At 40.5% G+C, this 24,277-nt stretch overlaps 1 protein-coding gene across 1 annotated transcript; it reads right to left on the minus strand.

Moving 5' to 3' along the window:
• Positions 1–1,068: 1,068 nt before the first annotated feature.
• On the minus strand, positions 1,069–22,948 carry neto2a (neuropilin (NRP) and tolloid (TLL)-like 2a). Its single transcript, XM_042486824.2, has 10 exons — positions 22,421–22,948; positions 17,118–17,174; positions 16,740–16,883; positions 13,676–13,924; positions 13,127–13,174; positions 12,444–12,571; positions 8,779–9,007; positions 4,316–4,429; positions 4,014–4,144; positions 1,069–2,989 (listed from the first exon to the last, which is right to left on the minus strand). Exons 1-10 carry the CDS (start codon positions 22,428–22,430, stop codon positions 2,258–2,260), a joined length of 1,842 nt encoding a protein of 613 aa, XP_042342758.1. The 5' UTR covers positions 22,431–22,948; the 3' UTR covers positions 1,069–2,257.
• Positions 22,949–24,277: the final 1,329 nt, after the last annotated feature.

Raw genomic sequence — 24,277 nt, forward strand, 5'->3', positions numbered from 1 at the left:
GAGTGTCATTCTGGACTTTTGCCTTGGAATTTGGAATTTTTACTATTTTGCACCTGATGACATCATTTTTAAATCAAGTCAAGTCAGTTTTATTTATAAAGCCCATTATTACAAATCACAGTTTTCCTCAGAGGGCTTTATGGCATACAATATCCCTCTGTCCTGAGACCCTCACATCAACTAAGGATTTTGGGTTTTTTTTAACCGCAAATACATGCAATTTAACTAGGTGCACTGTCACAATCAATGTTGCTGCAAATCATTGACATATCCCACTTAACCCATTAACTAAACCATGCTTTATCTTATTACATAATTCCTGCTAATCATGTGAATTGTAGACATAAATAATGACATAGTTTTACCAGGTCTAAGTAGTTACAGAGTGATACGTAACCTTGTATGTTTAACAACTCAGTTTCATAATGCTCACATTACAGTTACTTTAACCAGTAAAATCTGCTTCTCAGTAACATCTGATCATCCCAGCATAATATATTACTTATGATACATGCAGACCTAGGACGATATACATCTGTGTCACTGAGGAGTACATCACCAGCACCTGATGCATGTGGGAATGAGTGTCTGAAGGTCACATATTTTAAAAGACTGCCTTGGGCATTAGACAGGACAAACGCATCGTGACAGCAAAGGAAGGGGTGAGTGGAATATGCGCTAGTGAGTGACAGACCAAAAATCTGCAAAGACTCATTAAACTTATTTAATGGTTGACAGTCAAGAGGATATGCACCATCTTTATGCATTTTGTTCAATAATCTTTGGAGCAGAACTGATTGTATTGCAAAAAAGGGAAATAATCAGCCTTAAATCGTGTATATTAAACTCAAAACTACATCTAATGGTTCATACAAGTCAGCAAATGAATCACGGTTAAAGAATCTTTGTGTGTAAATATATATGTTGGCATAGCCAAACACCTTGCAAAGGCTGTTTCTTGTCTATCTGCATGGCACAGTGTGTGTCTTACCTTGCTGTGATATCTCCAGCCTTGGGGTGGTGCCATCTTTCTTGGTTAAAGTGAACAGAAAAGCTTGCACAGGGAGGTGAGTAAGCTCTCATTTAATTCAACAGAATGAAATTATACAACCAGTGGTTAAAATCATAAATGAGTCCCATATAGGCTACATGTCTGTCTCTTTAGGGAAACAGGTTGTGCTTGTTTTACACACTCAGTTCATGGGGAAATTGAGAAATTACATTTTCTTCTGGTAAGGGTGGGGTTTGGGAGTGGGATGGTTTCTATTTTGATTCAGTCCAGGTCACAGCCAAACATGTCATATTCCATAAACGATCACTCAAAGCCTGAATGCCCATATCCTATAAGAAATAGAAATAGACTTTTTTTTCTCTATTTCTTACCAAAATAAGATAGTCTCTTCATGTGCTCTTCCTGAGGAGAGACTGAATGGAGCATACCGTCTGTGTATGTGTGAGGTAACCATGAAAAATACAGATTATAGATCACATCATTAACATTGTCATCATTATTTTTCTCATCATCATCAACAACAGAAAGTTCACCATCATCATCATCTACACCATATGTCGTGGACAGGTCATCTTCATAAAATCATCTGAGCAACATTTGAAAAAGATTAAAGAGTTAAAAGCCAAGCATCATCATGAGGCTGGATATATACTGGTTTTAACAGTACAGTACACTGACAAAAATAAAGACTCAAATCATTAGAGGACGCACTATATATCATATATCTGTGCATGGCAGGTGAATAAATGTAGAAACTCAGTCTAGGACATCTCTTCATCTTTGTCTCTCCTTGTTTCTGAGTGGTCACCTGGTCTTCTAGGCTACCAATCAGAGGGAAGTCAGGGTCTGCATGCGAGAACCCTCTTCTCATAAGTGTCTTGTGAAAGGGGAGATTAAATGAGTATAAGACAGGAGGAGAGACGAGGTGTCTCCACCCTCCCCTCATCCTTCAGCCTTCAGCATCCCGAAGAAAACAACCAACATTTTCTGTTCGTTTCCTCTTTTAGATCCTTGCTTCTTATCTGCCACAATCCCAAACCTTCAGAGGAGACTTTGAGGGGAGAAGATCCTTATGTGCAATATTTTTCATACTGCTTTGAAAGCAGAGGCAGAAGAGGGAAGAGGAGTGATCCGTTTAAGATTATTGTGACTCTCCTGTCTTCTCTTCTTCCTTCTCTTCTTTCCATGAGTGAAATGCGAGCTCTTTCTGCACTCCTGTTCTCTTTTCCCTCCCTCCTTCGTCATCTAGAAGTCCATGGACATGGAGCGCTGTTGTGGGTCAACTATAGTGGTACTGTTACGAGCGCTGTTGCCACGGACACTGAGGGTTCCGCAGGCTCCTGCCATCCCGCCACCGATACCTCCAGCGATGCCACTAGGCCCCGCCATGCCCACTCCTCCCGGCATACCCATTCCCCCTGCCATCGCCACTCCTCCCGTTATTCCCACCGCTCCTCCAATCCCTCCTCCTGCAATCCCTGATGGTCCTCCTCCTCCCATTGCTCCACCTGTGGCCCCTCCTCCCACTCCTCCTCCACGCCCATAGATCTCACATGGGATCTCCTCTGTGACGCGGTCCTCGATGACCTGCTGGTCGCAGTCGTGAGTCTGTGAGTGCTGCTTGTAGCCGTAGCAGCTCTTCTTGTAGCTGGCCGTGGAGTTGAAAGTCTTCATGGGTGGTGGCTTGGAGAAGTCATTGTGGTACGACAGCTCCATGGAGCTCAGGGTGGTGCGGCTGTGCTTCATACTGCCGCCACCTGTAGCCACCGAGGCCTGTGAGCCGCAGTGGTGCTCGTGGACACAGCGGGACATGGTGGAGGAGCGCCGCAGCTTGTGGAAGCTGTCCAGCTCCTCAGACAGGTCGGCTAAATCTGATGATATCTCCTTGTCTCGCAGAGAGAAGAGCTCGTAGTGGGGCGGGTCGAAGACCTCCTGGAAGCCCGCCTTGTTGAAAACACCGGGCCGGCGAGCCACAACCTTGAAAAGAGAAGGATCCATTCAGAAAGTTAAATTTTAATCATTAGCAGGCCACTAGTTTTTACTCTGATAGGAGTATATCTATCAAGACAAAATATGAAAAAATACTCTTAGGACTTGTAACTTAAAGTTAAACCCTATTTTCTTAGTTTCACCTTAGTTTTTAACTATGAGGTAAGGGGGTCATAAACAATAGCACTTTTGTCTCTACTTTTTAAAAAAATCATTATTTTTTAAACTTTTTTTATAGTGGGTGGTGCTCAGCTGGAAAAAAACAAATGTCACACACTTCTGTCCACCAATCAAATTGGGAACATTTGAATTAGAATCTTATTACAGTTGGCAGATTGTTGATATTGTCAGACCATCGTTTAACAAATCTCACAAGCAAATACATGTTCAAAATCAATGAAGACATCAATCAATCACTTATATTACTTCAGATTTGAAATCGAGTTCTCAGGTACTTTCAGATTTTAAGTTTAAAAAGGTGGTACAAAAAAGGGTTTACAGGAGATTTCCACCTTAAAACAACCACTTAAAACACCTTGGTTTCTGATTTTTGGTGCTATATTTTTCATTTTATTGCGTAATCAATGAAATACACAATCGCTTTTTGCTTGTAAATTTCTGCTCAGTATTAAAAAGCCGTAGGTCCTTTATAAAGTCACAATTTTTCACAACATTCAGCTGTCACACAGGATGAAATCCATTACAGAGGAGTAAAAGAAACCGATTTCTTTACCTACAGAAGCCTCAATAGAGCAGCTATAAAGACATGCTTTTCATAAACCCAAGTAAAGAAAGGTTTTAGGTTTGGTTAAACCTAAAAATAAAATCACCTTGAAACTACACATCTTCTGTGATATACTGCATAAGATTTTGTCTTTCTTCCCTGTCTCCAAAACTACATGTACCCCACCTGGACTAGAATCTCACCATCGCTTTCAATTATGTGCCTCGTCTTTTCTGACTCACTCTGCTCTCCTGCTGAACAAAAGGTCAGCCTCAAAGGAAGAGTTACCTTTTTCCTCGGCTGCTTCATCTGGACCAGGATGGAGATGATAAGAAGAACCAGCACTATGCCTGATGAGACACCAATCACGGTGCCATGGGTCTTAGTGATCTGATGAAAAAGTCCCTTGGATCTCTTCTCTACAGTGGGAAGGGGTGAGGAGAAGAGAGTAAAGATTAAGGCAAACAAAGTAATTGAAAAATAATTATGTACAGAAAGAAAAAAAATCCAACCTGAGAACTGGCAAAAATAAATCCCAATTAACCATAATAACCTCAAATGGTAAAAGCTGGCAGAAAGAATTCAATTACCTTTGCAGTGGTTTTCATCCCATGGATAGACACAGTTCTGAACTCCATTGCACACCAGGGAGTTATTAATACACATGTTGCTGTGGCAGAAGAACGTATTGGCTGAACAGGGGGCTGCAGGCAAAACACAATACACACAGACAATGAAATTCAGAAAAAAACAACAACAGGAAGGCAGCTGTATAACAGCGCTGAGTAAAAGATGACTGCACTGGGAAAAAGACTGGAAGCTATTTCGACAATAATGATAAAACAATAACAATGAAAACAATAAAAGATGGATAATTTGTTAACGTGTAGAGATATGTAACAAAAATATGAAACGTTCTTTTTTGAAACACTAGAGGTCTAATGAAGGCAGTCCACACAAACCCATACATCATCATTTCCTGCAGACACAACATCAGGGGGGATGAGGGGAGGTGATGGCAGCTTCACTGAACCTCAGCCTGTGTGTCAGGGGAGTTTGAGAGGCAGGAGAGGGAGGGGGTGGAAAGCTAGGAGTAGGCAGAAAGGAGAAAATATGGAAAAGATGAAAAGAAAGGCAAGGGGTGGGGTGGTCGAAATGGCTTCATGTGGTGCAAATGGTCAGGAAAGTGCCCTGAGACACCCCACATTAAAGTGACTGTTGGCGTATGAAGGCTTCAGTGGCAGAGACAGAGATGACTGGTAATTGATGCTGGCTGCTAGGCCCAGGAGATCGATGCACTGCTAGTCAGAAGGAAGAGCTGCAAGGCTGAGGGAAGACGAAGATGTCTGGGTTTGGGTATAGATGATTTGGGACTGCAGCAAAAGCTAAGGAAAACCTGGCTCTTATGTGTGATGTGGGGCTCCAGGTGATGGCTGATGTGGAGGTCGGTTAAAAACCTGTGGCATAACACTTCTTATGTGTCTTCTTATGTTTTTTTCTTTTATCAGGCGTGAGGAATTGTGCAGCAGGCAAGCACAAAATTTGCCATTGATCATGTGATGTGGTTGAGAGTTACTTTTCGGCTTTGATATACTGGATCAAACACGGGCCTAACAGGTAAAAATAAGCCGTCGGCCTTGTTTATTAGTTTGAAAGAATCGTGATTTACTTCAAATACAAAGCAAAGGAGTACCGGAGATGATACTCAAGAACTAGACAGGTTTGATGTCTATCTTATGTGTAATCCTTTGTTGGGTCCACCACACACAAAAAATGTATAAGACAAAAGATTAAATCTCTCTGAAACATCACCTGATTAAATGAATACTCTGTGGTGTCACATTGTTACTATGTACAATTACATTAACTGCATTTTGTGATCAAAAGAAATTACAATGTTGCTATTTTGTGGTCTTAAGAACAAATACAAATTTAAGATACAAATAATAGTATTTCCTTTTACTCTTGTTGAGTCACGTTTCACAAGTTGATTTGAAAGCTTAAAAACCTGAATTACATATTTCATAAATTTGTCTGTGAAATGAACTTCAACAGGTAAAAAAAAGCAGAAACCTCAGAGAGAGCAACAGAAGAGGGACATGCAATACGTGTGGTGTTTACAGAGCAGACAGAAATAACTGAAAGATTGTAACATTAAAATTCTGAATGACACTTTTACATACAAAGATTGCAAACACACAGAGAACTGCTGATAGAGGGCTGAGACAGAACCGAGTCATTACTGCTGCACTGATGCATTTTTCCAGTTGCCAAAAATCTTAGTGTTACGATCACATTAATTTCTGGCTCTGTAGCATTATTGTGTTTGGTGGGAGATTTGAGAGCATGTAAGAAACATTATTCCTGCATAATATAATCCATAGCATTTCAACAATTCACTGTCATTTCACATCTTGAGAGTATTTCTTCAACCTCTTTGTCTGTCCACCATTTTCTCCTCTACTTAATTATTAAACCCCTTAAAAATCCTCCTCCTTGTTCCTGATACTTTTTCACCCTAGGAGCTCTCTTAAGGACTAAGAGGCTTTGTTAATAACTTTTATCTTCACCAGGATCTAGTCTTGAATGTCAGGGGTATTTTCTAGATAATGTCATGATTCAAAAAACTTTCCTAGAATTTCGTCACCAGGAGCTACTCTTTGTAAAAAAGAAGCTTTGTGAATACCCAGGAGAAGATGCCATAACAGGTAGGAACTGATCCACACAACCTCCTCTCTATCATGAGAGCTGAGTTAAAAAACAGAAGATCTGTCCTTATGTTTTTTTAATCAGAGTTGAATACATTTATATAATATTCAGCCTGTGTCTCACAGCTTGTGTCCTCTCCCAGCCCCTTTGACAAAGATTTTCCAGCCTAAACAGACTGGTCTGCTCCGCCAGCTTCACCCACTGCTCCACGGTTCATCATGATGAGAGCTCTGAGCCTCCACTTCCCTTTCCCTGCATGCGTCCTCTGCCTCAGGGTTAAATCATTCTGACAAAGGGACATGCATATGTGTGTGTCGGGTTGTGTATGAAACAGTGTGTGTGTTGGAGTGTCTGCCCCATCCATCTCCCAGTGAGCCTGTAGACGGGTTCGCTCCCCTGACACCGTGATCGCTTCCAAACTCATTATGCGTGTCCCGCCTTCAAAATGTAGCCTCTCACAGGGTGTCAACAACGTTTCACCCTCTTACCCTCATCCGCTCTGCATACACACACAAGCGCACAACTCATGTCTGAATGCATGCACTGTGTGTGTGAGGGTGTGAGTGTGTGAGTGTATTCAGCATAGCCTCAATATGTCTGGTTTACATGTCAGAGGGCGTTCTGTCGGAAGATTATAGCACATTAAGGATGATGGAGTGCGGAAGGCAAAACTCATCTTGTTCTCTGAGTGACAAAGATTAATGGTTCCCTCTGACCTCCAAGCAAACTTTGAGCCAGTCGCTGACTCTGACCAAATAAAGTTTGGGAGTTATTCAAGAGACTTCAGACTTCTCTGAGATGAACTGTGTGATCAGAATTAATGAGGATCCAAATGGTCTTAAGGACTCTCGGAGTTAAAAAAAAACACCCTTGCTGAATTTAAAAGGCCATTAAGTTCTGACTGCAATGGTTATGGGTTTGCTGATGAAAACAACATTAGCATTCACCCAGGGTTTGGAAAGTGCGTAGGAGAATGTGGCAATTAATATCTCAGTCTATTCAGGCATTTAATGAAAATATTACGGTGTGCCAACAGAAAAACGGTTTTCTGCATGGCAATTCCGGCTACTTTATGTGCAACCTTAAACAGCATCTGTTTGAAAGTTTCTTGTCCTTCAAAAAATGAGGAAGTTTAACGTATAATTACTCCTGGTAGATCCATTAACCCTACTCAGCTTTTCTTTTCACCAAAATAGATAAATTCTTATTTTCCTGTTCTAAGTGGCCTATAATAAGCAGAGTACCATGCTGTGAAATGCCTATCAGAAAATTATTTGATGCTTTCAGTTATTTAAAAATGCTGGAGTAAATAATTGGTTTTCTCATATCTATGCTCTAAACATGGCACAGTGTAATTAGCTTTCCACGCTGAAATGACACTTGACACACAGTGTCCGTTAGTGACAACTGACGCAGGCACAATGCAGGACTTCATAAATTAACTGTTTTTTTTGTCTGTTTCTGTGTGTGGGTGGATAAAGTAATAGCTGTTACAGTAAAGTAATGACATATTGTGCTTTTAGTCCATAACAGAGAATTGCACAGTCATAAGGGGCAAGAGAAACTAGCTATCAGTGATCTCCATACCTCGTAAAACGTTCAGATCAAACTGCATCAAGGACATGGAATCAGATCAACCTGGATCATCTTGCTTCGTCATAATATTCAACTTTGAATATAATAAATCATTACATTATTATATGGTATTATTACATGAAGACAGGGCTATGGAGGGCAGGAAACAATAGTGCTGAGCATTAGCATAGTGTCACACTTGTGAAAGAGTGCAAGATGTAAGCACAACAAAAACTAGAGTGCAGTTAGAAGAGTTCAGATCTCTCCAAGTCAGTCTGTGAATCAAAATATATTCGGTGCAGAATGAGACCAAATTTTTCTATGGATGTAGTTTTTTTAGCCTAAACAACGACCAAAATGTTGCTTATCACAGGCTAGGTAAGGCTTACTGTTTTTAGCCAAGCTGATTGCTGGAAATTCCTTTTGCTTTATGCTTTTACTATGGTATTTTGTTGAGGACTTGCGACCTTCAACGGCTGGTTAAGAGGAGTCAGCAGTCAATGGTGGTATGAAACACTCAATAAAACAGGTTTTCTGACTATTGCAAATCATCGTAAATGAGAGGTCCTTGAGCATACAGTCATAAATACTCACACAAAACATTGGGCTGATTTGTTCAGCAGTGTGCGAGATAAACTGCAGATAGACAGCTACACACACTCACACATGACCAAATGCAACAGGCATAAGCCTAGCAGAGATGACTGTGGAGCAAGATAGAACAAGAGGGTCAAAATTGTAGCATGTTGTTAAGTAGACTGATACTCACGATCAACAAATGAGGTGAAGAGCATGCGGAATCGACTGAGTCGGCTCTTCTCATCAGCCCACATCCGCACAACTCCTACACCGTTATCCAGCATCACATCATTGGCCACGGTGCTGCAGAACTTGGCCTTGAGGTTCTCGATGGCACTGCTGCCATCGTACACAGCCACAAAGTTCTTCTTGCACTCATTAGAGTGTTCCATCTGGTACTCCAGGAAGCGCAGGTAAATCTGCAGGTAGGAAGAAGATGCAAATCAGTGTGGAGGCAAATGAATGCCAGAACTCCACAGCGATACTGAGCTTCACCTCCCAGCTGTCTAATCATGATCATTAATTGTCTTCTTTACGAAGGCAAATGCATTAAATATACTGCATTGCATTAAAACAGTAAAGCAAAAATGAGCAGATACAGTTCATCAACAGGAAAGATCAGAGAAGTAAGTACTATGAAAGATCGTCAACCTGCCCACTTTCACCAGAGCATCCTGGGATATGAACAGGAAAAACAGTTTAGAAGATGGGTAGAACATGCAACAATGGAAAATATGACTTATGGACTTATGACAACTGACTGAGAGAAGTCTGTCTTTATGTTTCATGGTTCTGCCAGCTCTGTCTCCCTCACCCTCTTCTTTTCTCTGAAGTGTCTCAATTCCGAGAATTCCTCAAGGACTGAAGGCCAGTGAGCTGAACCTCATGCCTACATGAGGGTCTGGCCTCAGAGTGTAAACTAGTGCAGTGCTCGGTGGTCCTCAGTAGTAGTAGAGCAGTAAATACCAGTAAACATACTCTGTATACCAATACACAAGACATATCAGATGAAGAGCCATGAATAGATTATAATGTAAAATAAATTTGATGAGTGTTTGTGTGTGTGTGTGTGTGTGTGTGTGTGTGTGTGTGTTTGTGAAGATTTTGGACCCACTTTCTAGGGCCTGTTTTCTAACCTTAACCTGCCTGGAGATGTGAATATTCAGTTTTTATGGATTTCCTACTTAGCTTGAAATTTGACCTCTTTCCTGACCTTCACCTGTTTAGAAATGGGATTTAAACTCTTGTCCTCAATGTCTTTTCTTACCTTAAGTTAGCCCTTTTTTCATATCTTAATTAGTTGGTTGTTATTTTTTTAATTAACTTATCCTTAGAATAGATTTTTAATTTATTGGGCTGCAATTAATTTTGGAACTGTTCTCTTGACTGCAACTATATTAAGACAAAGACCTTTGCCAGTACAGTTTCATCACTCTCAGAGTTGTGATTATAGTACCCTAATGTACTTCATGTCATATAAAGCAAAAAAAAAGCTGGAAAGCATCTTTCTCAGGTTTCTTATAATGTGCTCTATAGAGTTTGGGAACACAGGAATAACTTCCCAACATATACCAGCATGTCCTCCAATTTTATGAACCCCCCCCCCCCCATTTCACTTGTGTAACTAATAACATTAGGGAAAAGCCATTCCCATTAGTGAGTGCGTTCAACAGAGCTCCGAAACTAGCTCACTTAAACCAAATGTGTTGCTTCTAATGTTGGTATCTGTGCTTCTCTCACTATCACATGTCAAAATGTCTCCTGTAAAAAAGATCTATTATGGCACAAGTTGTGTTTGTGCCTTTGTCCTGTGTCCTGTGTTTACATATACCTCTTTTCCAGCAGACATTTAGATTTGTCATAGTAGCAAAAGCACAGGTGTTAAATACCAAGACCCTGAAACTGACACAGCCAAATGGAATTCAGCCATCTTTCATTTTATAATTTACACCTGCACATTACAAACTGTGACATGTCAAAGTGTCCCCTGTTAAATATTACAGAGCCTGTGGTTTGCCCACTTGTCCAGCCACCTGCCTGCACAGCAGCCTATTGTTTGTACACTGAACATACTGTAGTGTTACATTTCAACCTTCAAAGTATTTAAAAAATAACCTTTTTATTATTTGAATAAGTCAGCAGAATTTACATAGCAACATCTTGGCCACAGGGAGACAACTTAGATGAAACTTTGGCACATTTCACACACAGGCACCTGTAGCCATGCAGCAGTTAAGTAGCTGCTTTTATGCTGCTGCTGAGTGTGCTGCTCTGTTCTTTCTGCTTCGTTGAGCTAATATCTGACCAGGCAACTCAGTGCTGTTTCTAAATTCAGATCCTCTTCACTGCTGCCTCACACTGCATATGTAGTACCAGTGAAATCACTGTGGAGACTAAACTGTGTGTGTGTGTGGAGGTTTGCATGTGCACTGAATATTACTTTGTAGACATATGAGTGTAAAATGTGTTTGGATAATTGCTTACAGCACACTGTGTGACAGTATATTATGGAATGTGTGGCTGAATGTGCACATCTGCTATTTTATACTTAATTAGTTGTGCATGAATTTGTGTGTGTCCATATATTGTGGCGAGTAGCACAGGAGCGTGCTGATGACTCATTAAGTCATGAGGGAGAAGCAGAGCAGCAGTGAATCAAGGCTAGGCCAGTTATGGTTGTAAACAGGCTTTTAGATATCCACTCATAAATACCAGAACTTATGAGAACACGCTCACTACTGGCTAGAGGATGTTTTTATGAGTCTCCAGGATTGTATTTTATAAATAAAATTTGCCTGTATTTCTTTTTCCCATGCTGCCACTCTGTATGTGTATCTGCAGTGCTCATACCAATTATGCATTAAATCATGATCACAATACAGACATGACAACTGGAGGATTTGATCTCAATGACTGTAGAACAAAACTATATGCAGCTATATGTATTCATACAAAACATGCAAATCAGAAAAACCACGGACAAACAAATCCATGATGTATGTCGATCTTCGAAACATCCATTGAAACGTGCACTGACCTAACATTTGCTAGTATAGAAAGAGAAAAAAGGAACTGTCAAGGTGAAGTGCTGGAGCAACTCTACAAACAGAAAGGGGAACACGCTGAGCAGAGTGATAGTACATGGGATGATTTTAGAGTCAGCTCTACAGCTGTTTAGAAGTTCAGAATTGTTCTTGTTTATATTCAGAGCATCACCCCGATTCAACTCTGTTTACACTGCAAGACTTCTTGATAAGTTTCTAAATGATTCCTCATAAGATTTCTTTTTTTGGATGACTGTTCAAATCTATTCTGGGGTGGAGTGCATGCGTCACCAGCAAGCTGAGATTTTGTATCACTTGTAATGTGCAGTTTTTCAACATTCATACGGATTACAATATTTAGAAAACATTAGTGCTTTGACCAAAATAAACATTCAGCTTATCAAATGCAGTCAGACAGATGTGTAGCAAAATAAGTGCCTTCCAGGGTAGTGAAATGGTAGAACATAACTGAGAGTAATGTTGCTGATGATTCAGATGTAAAAGTTGACTCTAATATTCTTCAGTCTTTTAGTGGAGCTGGTGTCTTCAGCAAATTTCCCCAAGAGATGAGATGAATACAAGTCTTTGAATACTTAAATATCTTATGAGATGTCAGGATGATGATACTTATGTAACTAATTTAAGTACATTAAGCGTACATTTGTCAGCTTTTTTGAAACAGAAGCACAGACCAGACCCTAGATGGAAACTTTTTTAAAACTGAGAATTCTGAAGCACCAAACATGGGTTGGAGGATATGATCGAAACAAAACCATGACTCCTGATGACTAATGTGTTCATTTGTACTGACCTTGGACTGGGGAGGAGCCCTGATGGTCCAGATGCAGTCCAGAGCATCACCAGGCTTCACTCTCTCTTCCTCCTCCACCTGACTGGAGCGAATAACTCCATCCCATCCGCCAATTTCAAACTGACAGTCTGTGCGGAGAGAGAGAGGAAATGTGCAGGAGAGGTGAGAAGAAAGGGAAAGAAAGAGAAAGGTAAAAGCCAGGGAGGGTGAGGAAGGGGTCACATGGAGGTACATGAGAGAAGCAAGAAAGGAAAAAGTGTGCAGAAACAGAGAGAGAGGGAGAAGAAAGAGCAGAAGATAAAGAGAAAAAGGGTTAGGATGAGAAGAAGGGATGACAGACAGAGAGACAGATGAAGGATTTTATTGAAAGAAGTAAAGGATTTAAGGTGGAATTGAAGTGAGCACAGCAGATTAGGACAAAGGACAATAAGTGGGAACAAAGACAGAAAGAGATAGAGAGAAGAGCAGGATAAAAGAGGTGTGTGCTTCTTAATGTGTTTCAATTTGTGCATGTGTGTGTCTGTACATCCTTTCACCTCATGTACAATTGTGTGCTTGTCAAGGTACATTTGCACGTTTAGCATTCACGTCAGAGGCAGAGATCGCCCCCGGTAAGCTTCTGAGGACCGAGGAGCTCTTCAAAAAAGATCGAACACAAATCTGCAAAATGCTGAAGAGCTTACCTGGGATGGGGTTTAGCAGTCCGCCCACGTGCAGATGGAAATCAGGGTCTGAAATGATAAGATTTGGGAGGCACATTACTCTCAATCCACACCGCAGAAATGGGTGTGCAGAGAACACGAGATAAGATCCCATTAAAGCAGGCCAGATAAAGCAGAAAGGGGTCTGTTTGAAGCTAATATTTGTCGCCTGATGGGAGAAACTGATTTCTAGGCATATTAGGTTTATATTCAGGAGGCTCTGGTGTTGAGCATGTGTCTGCTGTAGAGCAAGAAAAGTGAAGGAAGGAAGGCTATGATTTTGGATGAGCGACCTGTGGATGTCCAGCTAGCGTATTGTTAATGAACACAAACAAGAAAAGACAGTTTTAGGTAAGAATGGTATTGTTTCTTTCACACTAAGATCAAATTCTCCTCCAAACCAACCAGATACAGTTTTCAGGTTACCCAAAACCTTTGCTTACAGAAATTATTGTAAAAAACAAACAAACAAACAAAAATGAGGGTGTACTGTGCAATTATATTAGCTGCATACAGTTTGGGTGTCCCTACCTGCAATGAAGGTGTACTTGATGCGGAAGCCAAGGCCTTCCAGCTCCTCATCGCTGGTGAATTTGATCCACATGAAACGTCCCGTCGATGTAACCAGGCCAGGGTTCTTGCCCCCACAGAAGCGATCAATGAGCGGTGAGAACCCAAACGGCCCGTCGCGGATTTCGATATGATCGAAGCGGCACTCAAATGATGGCTCGATGTAGTAATTCTTATCAAAAGCCAGCTGAATCCTTTGTCTTGGGAGAGCTTTAATGAGCCAGGGAGAGGGGAGAGAAAGGAGACAAAAGGGGTAAATCCACAACAGGAATAAAATTAAATCTAGCTTTTGCGGGACAAAGAAAAATCTGTATGGTATTCTAAAGCACAAAGTAGAGTCAAATATGAGTTAATCTGGATTTTGAAGTTGAGCACATCGGCTGTTATTTCTAAACCCTCAGCTGACTGCGTGGAGAGCAAACTTTTTAGAAGTTGGATAAGTCTTAGATGAGGGGTACTGTATGTATGTAAAGCCCTTTTCAGACATGGAACGTGAAACACTGCTGGGTTTATCTATCTGTTAAAATGCAATGAGCTTAAAGTATTAATATAAAGGAAGGAGAGTTTTATGTCCTCTCACAGGCTGTGACTAATGACCATCGTGAACACAAGGGATGCTTGCTCCACTTACATGTACTTCATGTGTTCTGTTGGACAAACTGGATGAACCCAATGAAGTACCTGCTTTGGCTCAACCTCATAGAAAAAAATCTGCCTGGATGCTCTCTCAAAACAGCAAAAGAAACAATTATACAGATTAACATAGATGTTTACCTAATTAGATCACCCTGACATGTTTATGCTTTGGTTTGTGCTTTCCAATTGTGGTTGACAGCATTATAAGTACATTTCTTCATCTAGGAACTATGCATGCATAAAGCATGAGCTTAACACTCACTCTCCTTTTCGTTACAGATAACATAACATAAACACATATTCACATATGCAAGCATCCGTCACACAGTTGCATGTGCAAAGCAAACAGACATACAGCCACAGAAACAGAGACACAGTCTGACATGTCAGCATTGCTATATCTGACTCAGTGAATCCAGAACATTGCAACCACAGCATGAAATGTAGTTCATAAGTTCACCTGTCATGCAAATCCACAGTACGGCTTTATACTAAATGGACAGAGCTTTCTAATAACATTACCCCCCCAACATACACACACATATACACACAGAGGAAGTATTTAACAAGGGCAATTCATGCCTGCCGTGGGAGATGAATCATACTAAATAAAGATGCTGAGGGTGGGAGGTGGGGCTCTGAATCATCTCTGGCATGAAGAAGCCGAGCATGCCTCGTTAGAGAAAAAAGAGCCATGTCAAGGGCGGTACATGTGTATGGTACAGTGTGCAACTGAATTTATGTCTCTGTTCTTGTCTTTGAATGTGAGCCTGAGTGTTCTCCCTTTCTGCTCGAGCGCGCAGCTTGTGTGCCTGCACTTCCTGCTATCTGTGGGTTCGTTCCCTGTTGCGTTGAGTCTCATTCTCTCTATGCACACTGACACACAAATGGCACAGCACGATACAGAAAGAGCAGAAATTACAATCACTGCATCTATTGAGCTGATGAACAGTGGGACGTGACATAATCAATGAGTCTCACTAACCACAAATTATGATTACAAAGCTATCTGATTAGCACTGTGCCAAACGTGAGCATCTCTGTGACTCTAGGAGAAGCAGGACAAAGGGCTCAACACTGGAGCTCGGATATGAATACAGCTCAGGCCATTCAAGATTATTGTCATTATTAAAGATTATAATTTTACTATACATATAATCTGTCAATATAAATCCTGCACGCTGTATATACAGCATATAGACATACATGCATATGCTATACATTCTTATCCAGTCTATGTATATCCATTAAGTATTTATTTCTTTGCACTTTTTGTATCGTCTACAATTTACAGAACACTTGACTTGTATTCTATTTATTCATTATTATTATTAATGGTCATTGGTGCTTTTTAAATTTATTCATATAAACACTATTCTTTCACATACTTGTGCACATCATAAATCTGACTATTTGTTATCTTTATTTGTCCAGCTTTCATGTCCTCGTTCCTAGCTGTCATGTCTTTTTCTTTCAAAGTACATGAGAGGAATGCAAAAACAAAACAAAACAACTGAGTCAAAATTCCTTGAATGTGCACACATATTTTTCAAATAAATGTGATTCTGAGCATCAATACCAAATGATTGGTTCCATCTGTCCCTTCTCAGACACACTGCCATGTAGCACTGCATACACCAGTAGCCAGCCTGTGATGGAGTCACGGCTTATTCATCAACAATAGATTCATTTGTCCACAGGGGGAGCCCTTGAGCCATGACTAAAATCTCCTCCCCACCACAGCAAGAGAAGCACCACACACATATCATGAAGGGCCGTACTTCAACTCAGTGGACAGACAGTTTATCAATTTAGCCTGAAAACACATCAACCAACATCCCAGACCTTATCTCATATAGCTGCTAATGATGCTACTTCCATTATGGCTCCCGAGCGGCAGGCCACCAAATTACTGATGGATGTGATATTTCCAGTAAACACCAAAGTGTTGACAAGGACGCTTGCATTCCAGTGAAATGCAACCGCAGCTCAGTTGTGGAGCAGATGTTCATCTTTTTTAATGTCTCATTCAATAGCGGAGTCTTCTGGCACACCCTGCCAATAGAGATGAACACAGCACTACTCTGATTAGGCCAAAAGTCAGGGGCTACCCACAATGCGCCACTCTCCATCATTTTCAAAGGGTTATTTCTGTGGGGTGAAACAAACTCAGGATGGCTCATTCGAAAAATGTCAGGCTGACTGCCCGCCAGCGAAGGAATAGAAAATCAGATAGGGGCGAGGTTATATAAAACAACGTCAGTCAGACTAATGACATTCACTGAAGGAGGCAATATGCTGAAAGGCGGGAAACTGTGTCAGCTGTTCTGATGACAACAGCCAGCGAGGAGAAGATGAAGTGTTCGGATGGAAAAGGGCCCTGCTTTACCTTCCAGAATGTAAACACACTCCTTGTTGGGCGGGTAGGTGTTGGGGTAGTTTGGCGATGTGAACACACCGCCATTGATGTTGCGGACCCACGTGCCACAGTCGTTCTGGTTAGGGCTCTGGCCGCCATGTTCGCTTGGGGAATCTTGAAGCAGAAAGGCAGAGAACAGACGAACAGATGGGTTATTGAGTCAGGGGATCAATGAGGGAACGATTGCAAGGCAGGGAGGGTGGAAGGATCGTTGGCGCGAGGAAAGGAAAAAGCAGGCAGGCAATAAAGAGGAAGGAGAGGCAGGACAGAATTAAGAAAAGAACCATTTTGTCCTATGCTACAAGACAAGATAACTCCTCTCATTAATGAATTTTAGCTCTTGCTTACCTTTAGTTCTCTGTGCCAGAGCGAAACCCTCTTCTATTAGAAAGAAGAGTATCCACGCTGCAAAACAGAGATATAACAAATCAGTCACAGGTGACAAACAGCTGCATTTATATCCATGTGTTCAACAACGATGGAAATCCCTAAACACCCATAGAACAAATGTGTGTGATCAGCTGCATTATTGACTTAACCTGTCCTTGATAAATAGTGAGTAAAATATAGATCAATACAATGTTTTATTTAATCCTTCCTTGGATTGGTAAATTTAAAATATGTATTGCTGAGAAAGGAGGAGAGCTGTGAGGGAAACGATAATGATAAGGTATCTATCAGTGTAGCCATGTCTTTATAATACTGATGTAAGTTCAGGATATAATCATGTTGTTGTCGATACAAAGCATTCATGAAAGGGAAATGCTGGAGAAATACCACAGAGGCTTTTAGTAATAAATGATCTTGTGAATGATTGAGCAACCCTCTGAAAGAGATGTAGCTGCTGAAATGAACATTTCTGACTTCAAGCAGGGGAAAGATGGGTTGCCATACACTTATTAAATATTTCAACTGTTATAATATAACCAGCAATATTAAACACCATGCTTCCATTGTAGTTAATAAAGTATTTGCATATGACTGTTTTTCTCAATCAAAATTCATTCATTTTTGTCTTTTTTTCTATTTCGGTTCTGTGGTCCAGTAGTGTTGTCACAATACTGAATTTCTAACTTTAATACAATACCCTGAAAATGATCGATACTGGATAAAATGTTAATACCATGGGAAAAAAACTGACATTGAGAGCATACAATTTATATTTCTTTGCTATAAACTAAAAATATAACGCTATAACATGATGGCAACTTTTCTTCTCTGAGTCAGTAGAGGAGAAAATAATGACTGCAATAAAAATTAACAATAATGAAAACTATATTCTTCCCGTAGTTGTGCACATATTCAAAAGCTTCGGAGATTGTCGCACACTCAAAAGGCAATAAAGTGCATGTAAAAAACCAAACAGCCGGAGCAAATGAGATGAGTGATGAGAAGACAGCACTGTGAGTGAGGGAAGGTGGGGCTATGGGGGCACTGCAGCGGTGCGTTTGTCAGCTCACTGTTGGACGGAAGAGAGAGTGAAAAAGTAGGAACGATAGTATTGATACTGAGAAAAGTATTGATACGTATCAATAAGGCAATATTTTTGACAAGAAGATAGTCCAGTACTCATCAGACTCAACTGCGACTAATCATTATTTTCACTCTCGATTAAGCTGCCTTTGTTTTTTTGGTTTATTGATTCATTGTTGTAGAAATTTGCTGAGCAGAGTTAAAGAGTGGGGTCACAGTGGTTCAGAGTAACTTTGTTAACTTCAGCAGCAGCTGCAATGGCAAAACATCTCTAAAATAGGTAATAGTATGGTAGCTGCTGTAAAATATAATCCGAACAAAAGTTGCTGGTGAAGTTACACCCGCAGAGATGCTTGTAGTAGTAGTAGTATGGTCAAAGTGGTTGCAATAACTACCTGTGGTGGCACCAGAATGAATACATGCAAAAGCAGTACTATTATTTCTACTACTAGTATGGACCCGTAAAGCAGAATTATTGGAGTTAGTCGCATCATTAGAATAAGTAGAACAGTAGCTGTGCAGTGGGAATTGGCTCGCAGTAATAACAGCCATGTTAGAAGAAGCAGGAGCAGCAAGTAGTAGTTCATTAAAGATAGTTTAAAAACATCAACTCTCATCCATACCACGAGACTCTAACCTACTAATCTGCAGCCTCTAGGCACCAGAAACAACGCATTAGCAGAAAAAACAGGATTACAGGCTCCGAGGCTTACAGCACTGATGAGGAGAGTCATTTGGGCAGAGCACGGCTACAGACAATAGGTGAAATATGTTTTATTACAATGATATCTGCACTGTGCGCGAGCATGTTACAGCTTCTGACACTGTCTTGCTCTGATAAGCCACTGCAGACCTGATCCCCACTGAGTTCATAATAGGTTGGCCCACTCACATCGAATTAGAGAGCGAGCATGAGTCTGGCACGTTGCATAATGGCACCCAGGAAGAAAGGATGGAACAGATAGAGAGAGGAGGAAAGAGAGATGTTGAGGTCGGTGGCTGATAAAGAAGAATGCATGGTTAACATATGCATTGAACACAACTGCACAAATAACCATGCATGTTTGTATGGACTTGTTTTGAAATGCCCCAAGGCTCCAGGCTCCTCATTACCTCTATCTCCATTATCTTGCAATGAAGTATCGTAGGTGGGAGTATGAACTACCACAGGCACATTTTGAGAACAGACCACCCAAACTTAAGAGCCAGATAGCAGAGAGATACTGCTGGCTCTCATTCAAACCTTTTTTTCCCACTATAAGCCAGTCATTAAATCTTGTAGATAGCAGGAGCACTGTAAAAAGCTGCTGCCTTCAACAAAACTAAAATACCATCATTTCAAATGCTTTTGTTTGGAAATATTAACAAAACACACACTGTTGTTTTACCTGTAAGAGTTATGAACCAAAGAACTGCCTTGAGCTGCTGTGGCAGAAATGTGTATCAAGCATATAAATATTTAAATTCACATATTAGGCAAAAATTGCATAATTTATGCAGGCATTTGTAACATCATTTGTATGATTATAAATAAATCACAAGCTAAATAGATTCAGAGCCTTTGTCACTTCAACACCATAGGAACAACTTGTAAACGTCTATCATATCTTTTCAAGGCAATCTGTATTTACTTTACTTAGTTGTTGCAACTTAAAAATGACAAATGATATTACCTCGTCCTTTCTAGGTGTTCAGTCTTACAGTCAACATGGTCTTCAGTAAACCATGTTAGTCTGGCTTAACTCAGTCATGACAAAGAGGATTTTTCCAATAATGAAGTTAGGAGATCTGCAAGTTCTGTTTTGTTAACATGTTTAAGAATATACAAATATGACTGACTAGTATGCAGCCAGCAGATTACATATATATAGCATAGTATACTTGGTTTATTGAAGCTGCTATAATTTAAAAAATCTAATTAAATTAAACTTGTCAGTTTTAAGTTGCAGCAACTTCACAAAATTAAGTAAATGCAACTAAATGTTAAGTAAACTTAACAATTAGATATAAGTAAATAAAGGTAAATAAGTAAATATAAGGTCTAATTAATAGTTATATATACTGGTGTTTTTCAGGACAATTGGTTTCCTAGATTTTCTTTGGGTAAAATCATCTTCTCGTATTTTGCAGTGTATCTGTCGTCCTCTCCCTTTAATTCCACAACAAGAAGGGTCAACATGTAGGTTGGGTCATTCATGTGCAGCTATTTCTTTAAAAAAATGTGTCCAACATTTGAAGGCATCCTCACATCCCACTGACAGAAGTTTCGTCTAACCTCCGGTCATTTTTAGGAACGAGAGGAAAAATTACCTCGGGTTCAACCCAGCGATTCTAGGTCATGTCATTTCATTTTTACATCACTTCTCACTTCGGCTTAGAAGCCAAGTTGAGGCTATAATCTGCTTTTGTCTCTCTGGAAACCGACTAGACATTTAAAAATAAACAGAGACCACCGTGGCTTTCTGTGACATAGTACTAAAGATGGATTGGAAATAATATTAGAGCTGATAGTGTGGGATCCTTCTGCAGGCTACTCTGTCCTATAAAGGAACCGTGGCCTTAATTAGCTCTATATGACGTCTATTGTAAGGAAATGCTAAAAACCAGCTAGCAGACAATAAAGCTGAGTAAGCTAACACTTAAGAAAGTAAGGCAAGAACAGGTCAACCATAATAAAGCAACTAATACCACACAATGTCACTCCATATAAACACATATTATTATTGGTCAGGTTTCAGGCTGTGTGAAAAATTAAGAATGATGCCCTTGTGGTATATGTGATAGCTACAGGTAAGCTAGCCTACACCTGTGGCCACTTGAAAGCTAATTAGACTCGACATTATTAAGGGTTAAATCTACAGTTAAGAAGTATCTTATGGCCCACGAACACACATTTGACAGATATTTACCTGTTTAAGCACACAGCTCGGTACCCTACTGCAGTAAACCGCCCAAACCAAAGCATCAAGACGCTTCACTGAACTCATCAAGACGTGCTGCAGCCGTGCGCTGCGGCGCGTGCCTCTGGTGTTGATAGCGCGAGACAGTGGCTGGAGCGGGTGTCACTTGAGCAGCAGCACGCGCACACAACGGACGTCAGTGTCTGGCTCTGAACTTGTTGGAGCTTCTTTCGCCACGGGGAGGTGAAATGTAGGACTGCAGGCGTGCACATAGTTTGCAGAAATAGGAGCTATTTTATTTTTATATTATTTTATATTATTTGCAAGAATAATAAAAATAATGAAAAAATATGGCAGCTAAAATCACGGGAGCAGCATTGTAGGCTAGTTATGATAGACAAGATGTTTTTATGACAGTGAGATAAATGTAGATAGTAAAACTGTCCTCTTATTGGAAGCACAATGCAATGACTGATTTCGATTAGCTTTTAACCTTTGCTGTCCATCAGAATCACCAGTTACAATCAGATTGCGCTCACATAGGCTGAGCAGAGGCACACCTCGCAGTGCCCACACCGGCTGCTAAACCTCACCTCCTCTGCTCCCTCTTCACATTACGCTCGTATGATCCAGCACATAGGAGCACCACTAGTATAATAATGGATCGTTTTTATTTGATCAAATGCTAAAAAAAACTACATCAGAGCTAATTGGCCATTTTTATTTCTGTTTGAGCGAGCAAAAACCAACCAAACTCAGAAGAGCCTGCGCGTCTTGTGCCGAATCTTAAAAAAATGGGAAGCAGATCAACAGATGCTGGAACTTGAATTGAGCAGTCAGTGGTTACTAATGGCGATGATCGGTGATTTGGGCATTAAAACAGGGAGATTTAAACAGTCGCAAGATGGCAAGTTAGTGCAAAAGACAAATAAAGAAGGGAAAAGAGAAGATGAAGCAGAGAGCGCTGGAGAGATAAGTCCGATTGCGTTTCTTGACCTGTAATTTGCTCTCATTTTTTGGAGAAATGCATATAAATACGAGGTAATTTTACTAGAGGCTGGTCCATAGTGAGTGTTTTATAATTACATGCCACCCTAATTCCTTTGAACGTGAAATCCACACCACCTGCAAATAAAAAACCCACTGTGCTAACAAAAAAAGAGGTTAGGAGCTAAATGTATTTCATCCAAAATTAAAATAAACTGTCGACTGTTTCTGCGCGAGGCGCTGGACCTTGACGCGCATCACGGATTCTCGCGCATCTCGTATCCAACTCACCTCTGTGCATTTCCTCTCACGGTGTGATTCCAACCCAAAAGCACCTTTCTAAAAACGCCCACCTATTCTGTCCATTTTAGGGGGTCCACGAAGGGCTCTTCACAAAATCCAACTTTTCTCCGACACCCGTAAATCCATTACGCAGAGCCGCGCTCCAAGAAGGGAAGCAGCCGCACCAACGCTGTGGGTCAGTGTGCGATCCCGCTGCGTTTAGCTGGAGGATGAAGACTGCTGCGAGCCTTTCAGCCAGGCATCATGGGTACAGCTCCCACAGTGGAGATGACATGTGGAGGCTGGACTGATCCAGGAGAGCTGACGCGCTCTAGGAGAGCTAGATATCCAAAAGACGCATGTGGATGGATGATGGATGGCGAGAGACAGAGAGAGAGAGAAAGAGAGAGACAGAGAAAGAGAGAGAAAGAGCGGGAGAGAGAGAGAGAGAGAGAGAGAGATAGAGGAGGAGTAGGAGAAGAAGGAAGAGGAGGAGAGTCCGTCACTGTCTGCTCTCTGTCCGTGTCTGAACTAAGAAATGCTCCTGAACGAGGCTCATTTAAGCCGTGGGCGCTGCTTACATCAATGAGCGGCTTGTCATGAGCATCGTTAAGGTAGAAACGATGAAGAAAATACTTTTCCGGTAGTGCCTTTCAGAATAAAGCCTTACTGGTAAACTTGTTGCAAATATGGTTTTTATTTAAACAAAAGTTGTTTTTTTTTTTAACTTTTCAAGGTTCATATCTGTACTTATATTTACTTCATTGGTCCTTTTTGGCTTCTCTCTTTTTAAAATAGAACTCATTTTTGTTGTATCTCCTGATGTATCTGTGATTTACAGAAGGCTTGAAGAGATAAAGCTACTAAGCCCCATGAGGACTATCTGTTTGGACCTTGTCATAACTCAATAAAGAGAGAATTTCAAATAAAAAAGTGAAAAACAAACCTAAGCAAAGTAAAACATCACTGGCGAACTTATTGCAAGAAAATATGATTAAATAAGTTTAAAAAAAGTGACGTGAAAGTATTACAAAATGGTAAAACATTCATTTGAGAAAAAAAGTCTGTTTTGTTTCTGTTTTCCAAGTTAAGGAGACACTTTTTCCTGAGAATTCTGAAAAGTTTTCATGGATAAACAGCCCTTTTTTCTAGTTTTTTACCAGATATTATAAAATTGTAGGCCCAAGATACAAAATTATTAGCTAGTAAATTTTGGAAAATAGGAGCAGACTTTTTTTCATGAAAACCTTTCTGATAGTTCAGAGAAAATAATAGGGTCAATATGAAAAAAAAAAATATATATATATTTTTTTTTTATAAAAAAATGTTTACGTTGTGCTGTTATAGGTTACTTATTAAATAACACATTGTCTTTTGGGTTAATATTAGTGGGGGAAATGGATAGGTTGCATAAAAAAGATGGGAAATCTGGATAGTTCTTCATAGAAAAAAAGAAGCCCAGTATGTTTGAGGTAGACACGTGCTGCTTTATCATGATTATGCAAATAAAATCAATTACTTTGTTCTTCCCATATGGTTTTGAAATTTAGCAATGACTCTGTGCACCTCAATAGTACTTTATTTTCTCTTTTTTTGTTTTGTTTCTATGCTTTTATTTTTTTATGTCAATCATGCCCTTTCCGGTTTTGGTCCAGCTCCCTCTGCACAGCTTAACACAGCGTATAGCGTGCACCACCTACTCCTTGCTTTAAGTCCCTCTCCCTCTCTCCGTGTCCCTCCCGGCACACGCGCGCGCGCGCGCGCGCACACACACACACACACACACACACACACACGCAGTTATTGAATACCAATACTGTATGTTGGCCCCCCCACCGCTGTGCATCGGCTGGGATCTGCTTATAC

The sequence above is a fragment of the Plectropomus leopardus genome, chromosome 1 (genome assembly GCF_026936395.1).
Source record: "Plectropomus leopardus strain MGB_pleo_1.0 chromosome 1, ASM2693639v1, whole genome shotgun sequence".
Taxonomy (NCBI): Eukaryota; Metazoa; Chordata; class Actinopteri; order Perciformes; family Serranidae; genus Plectropomus; species Plectropomus leopardus.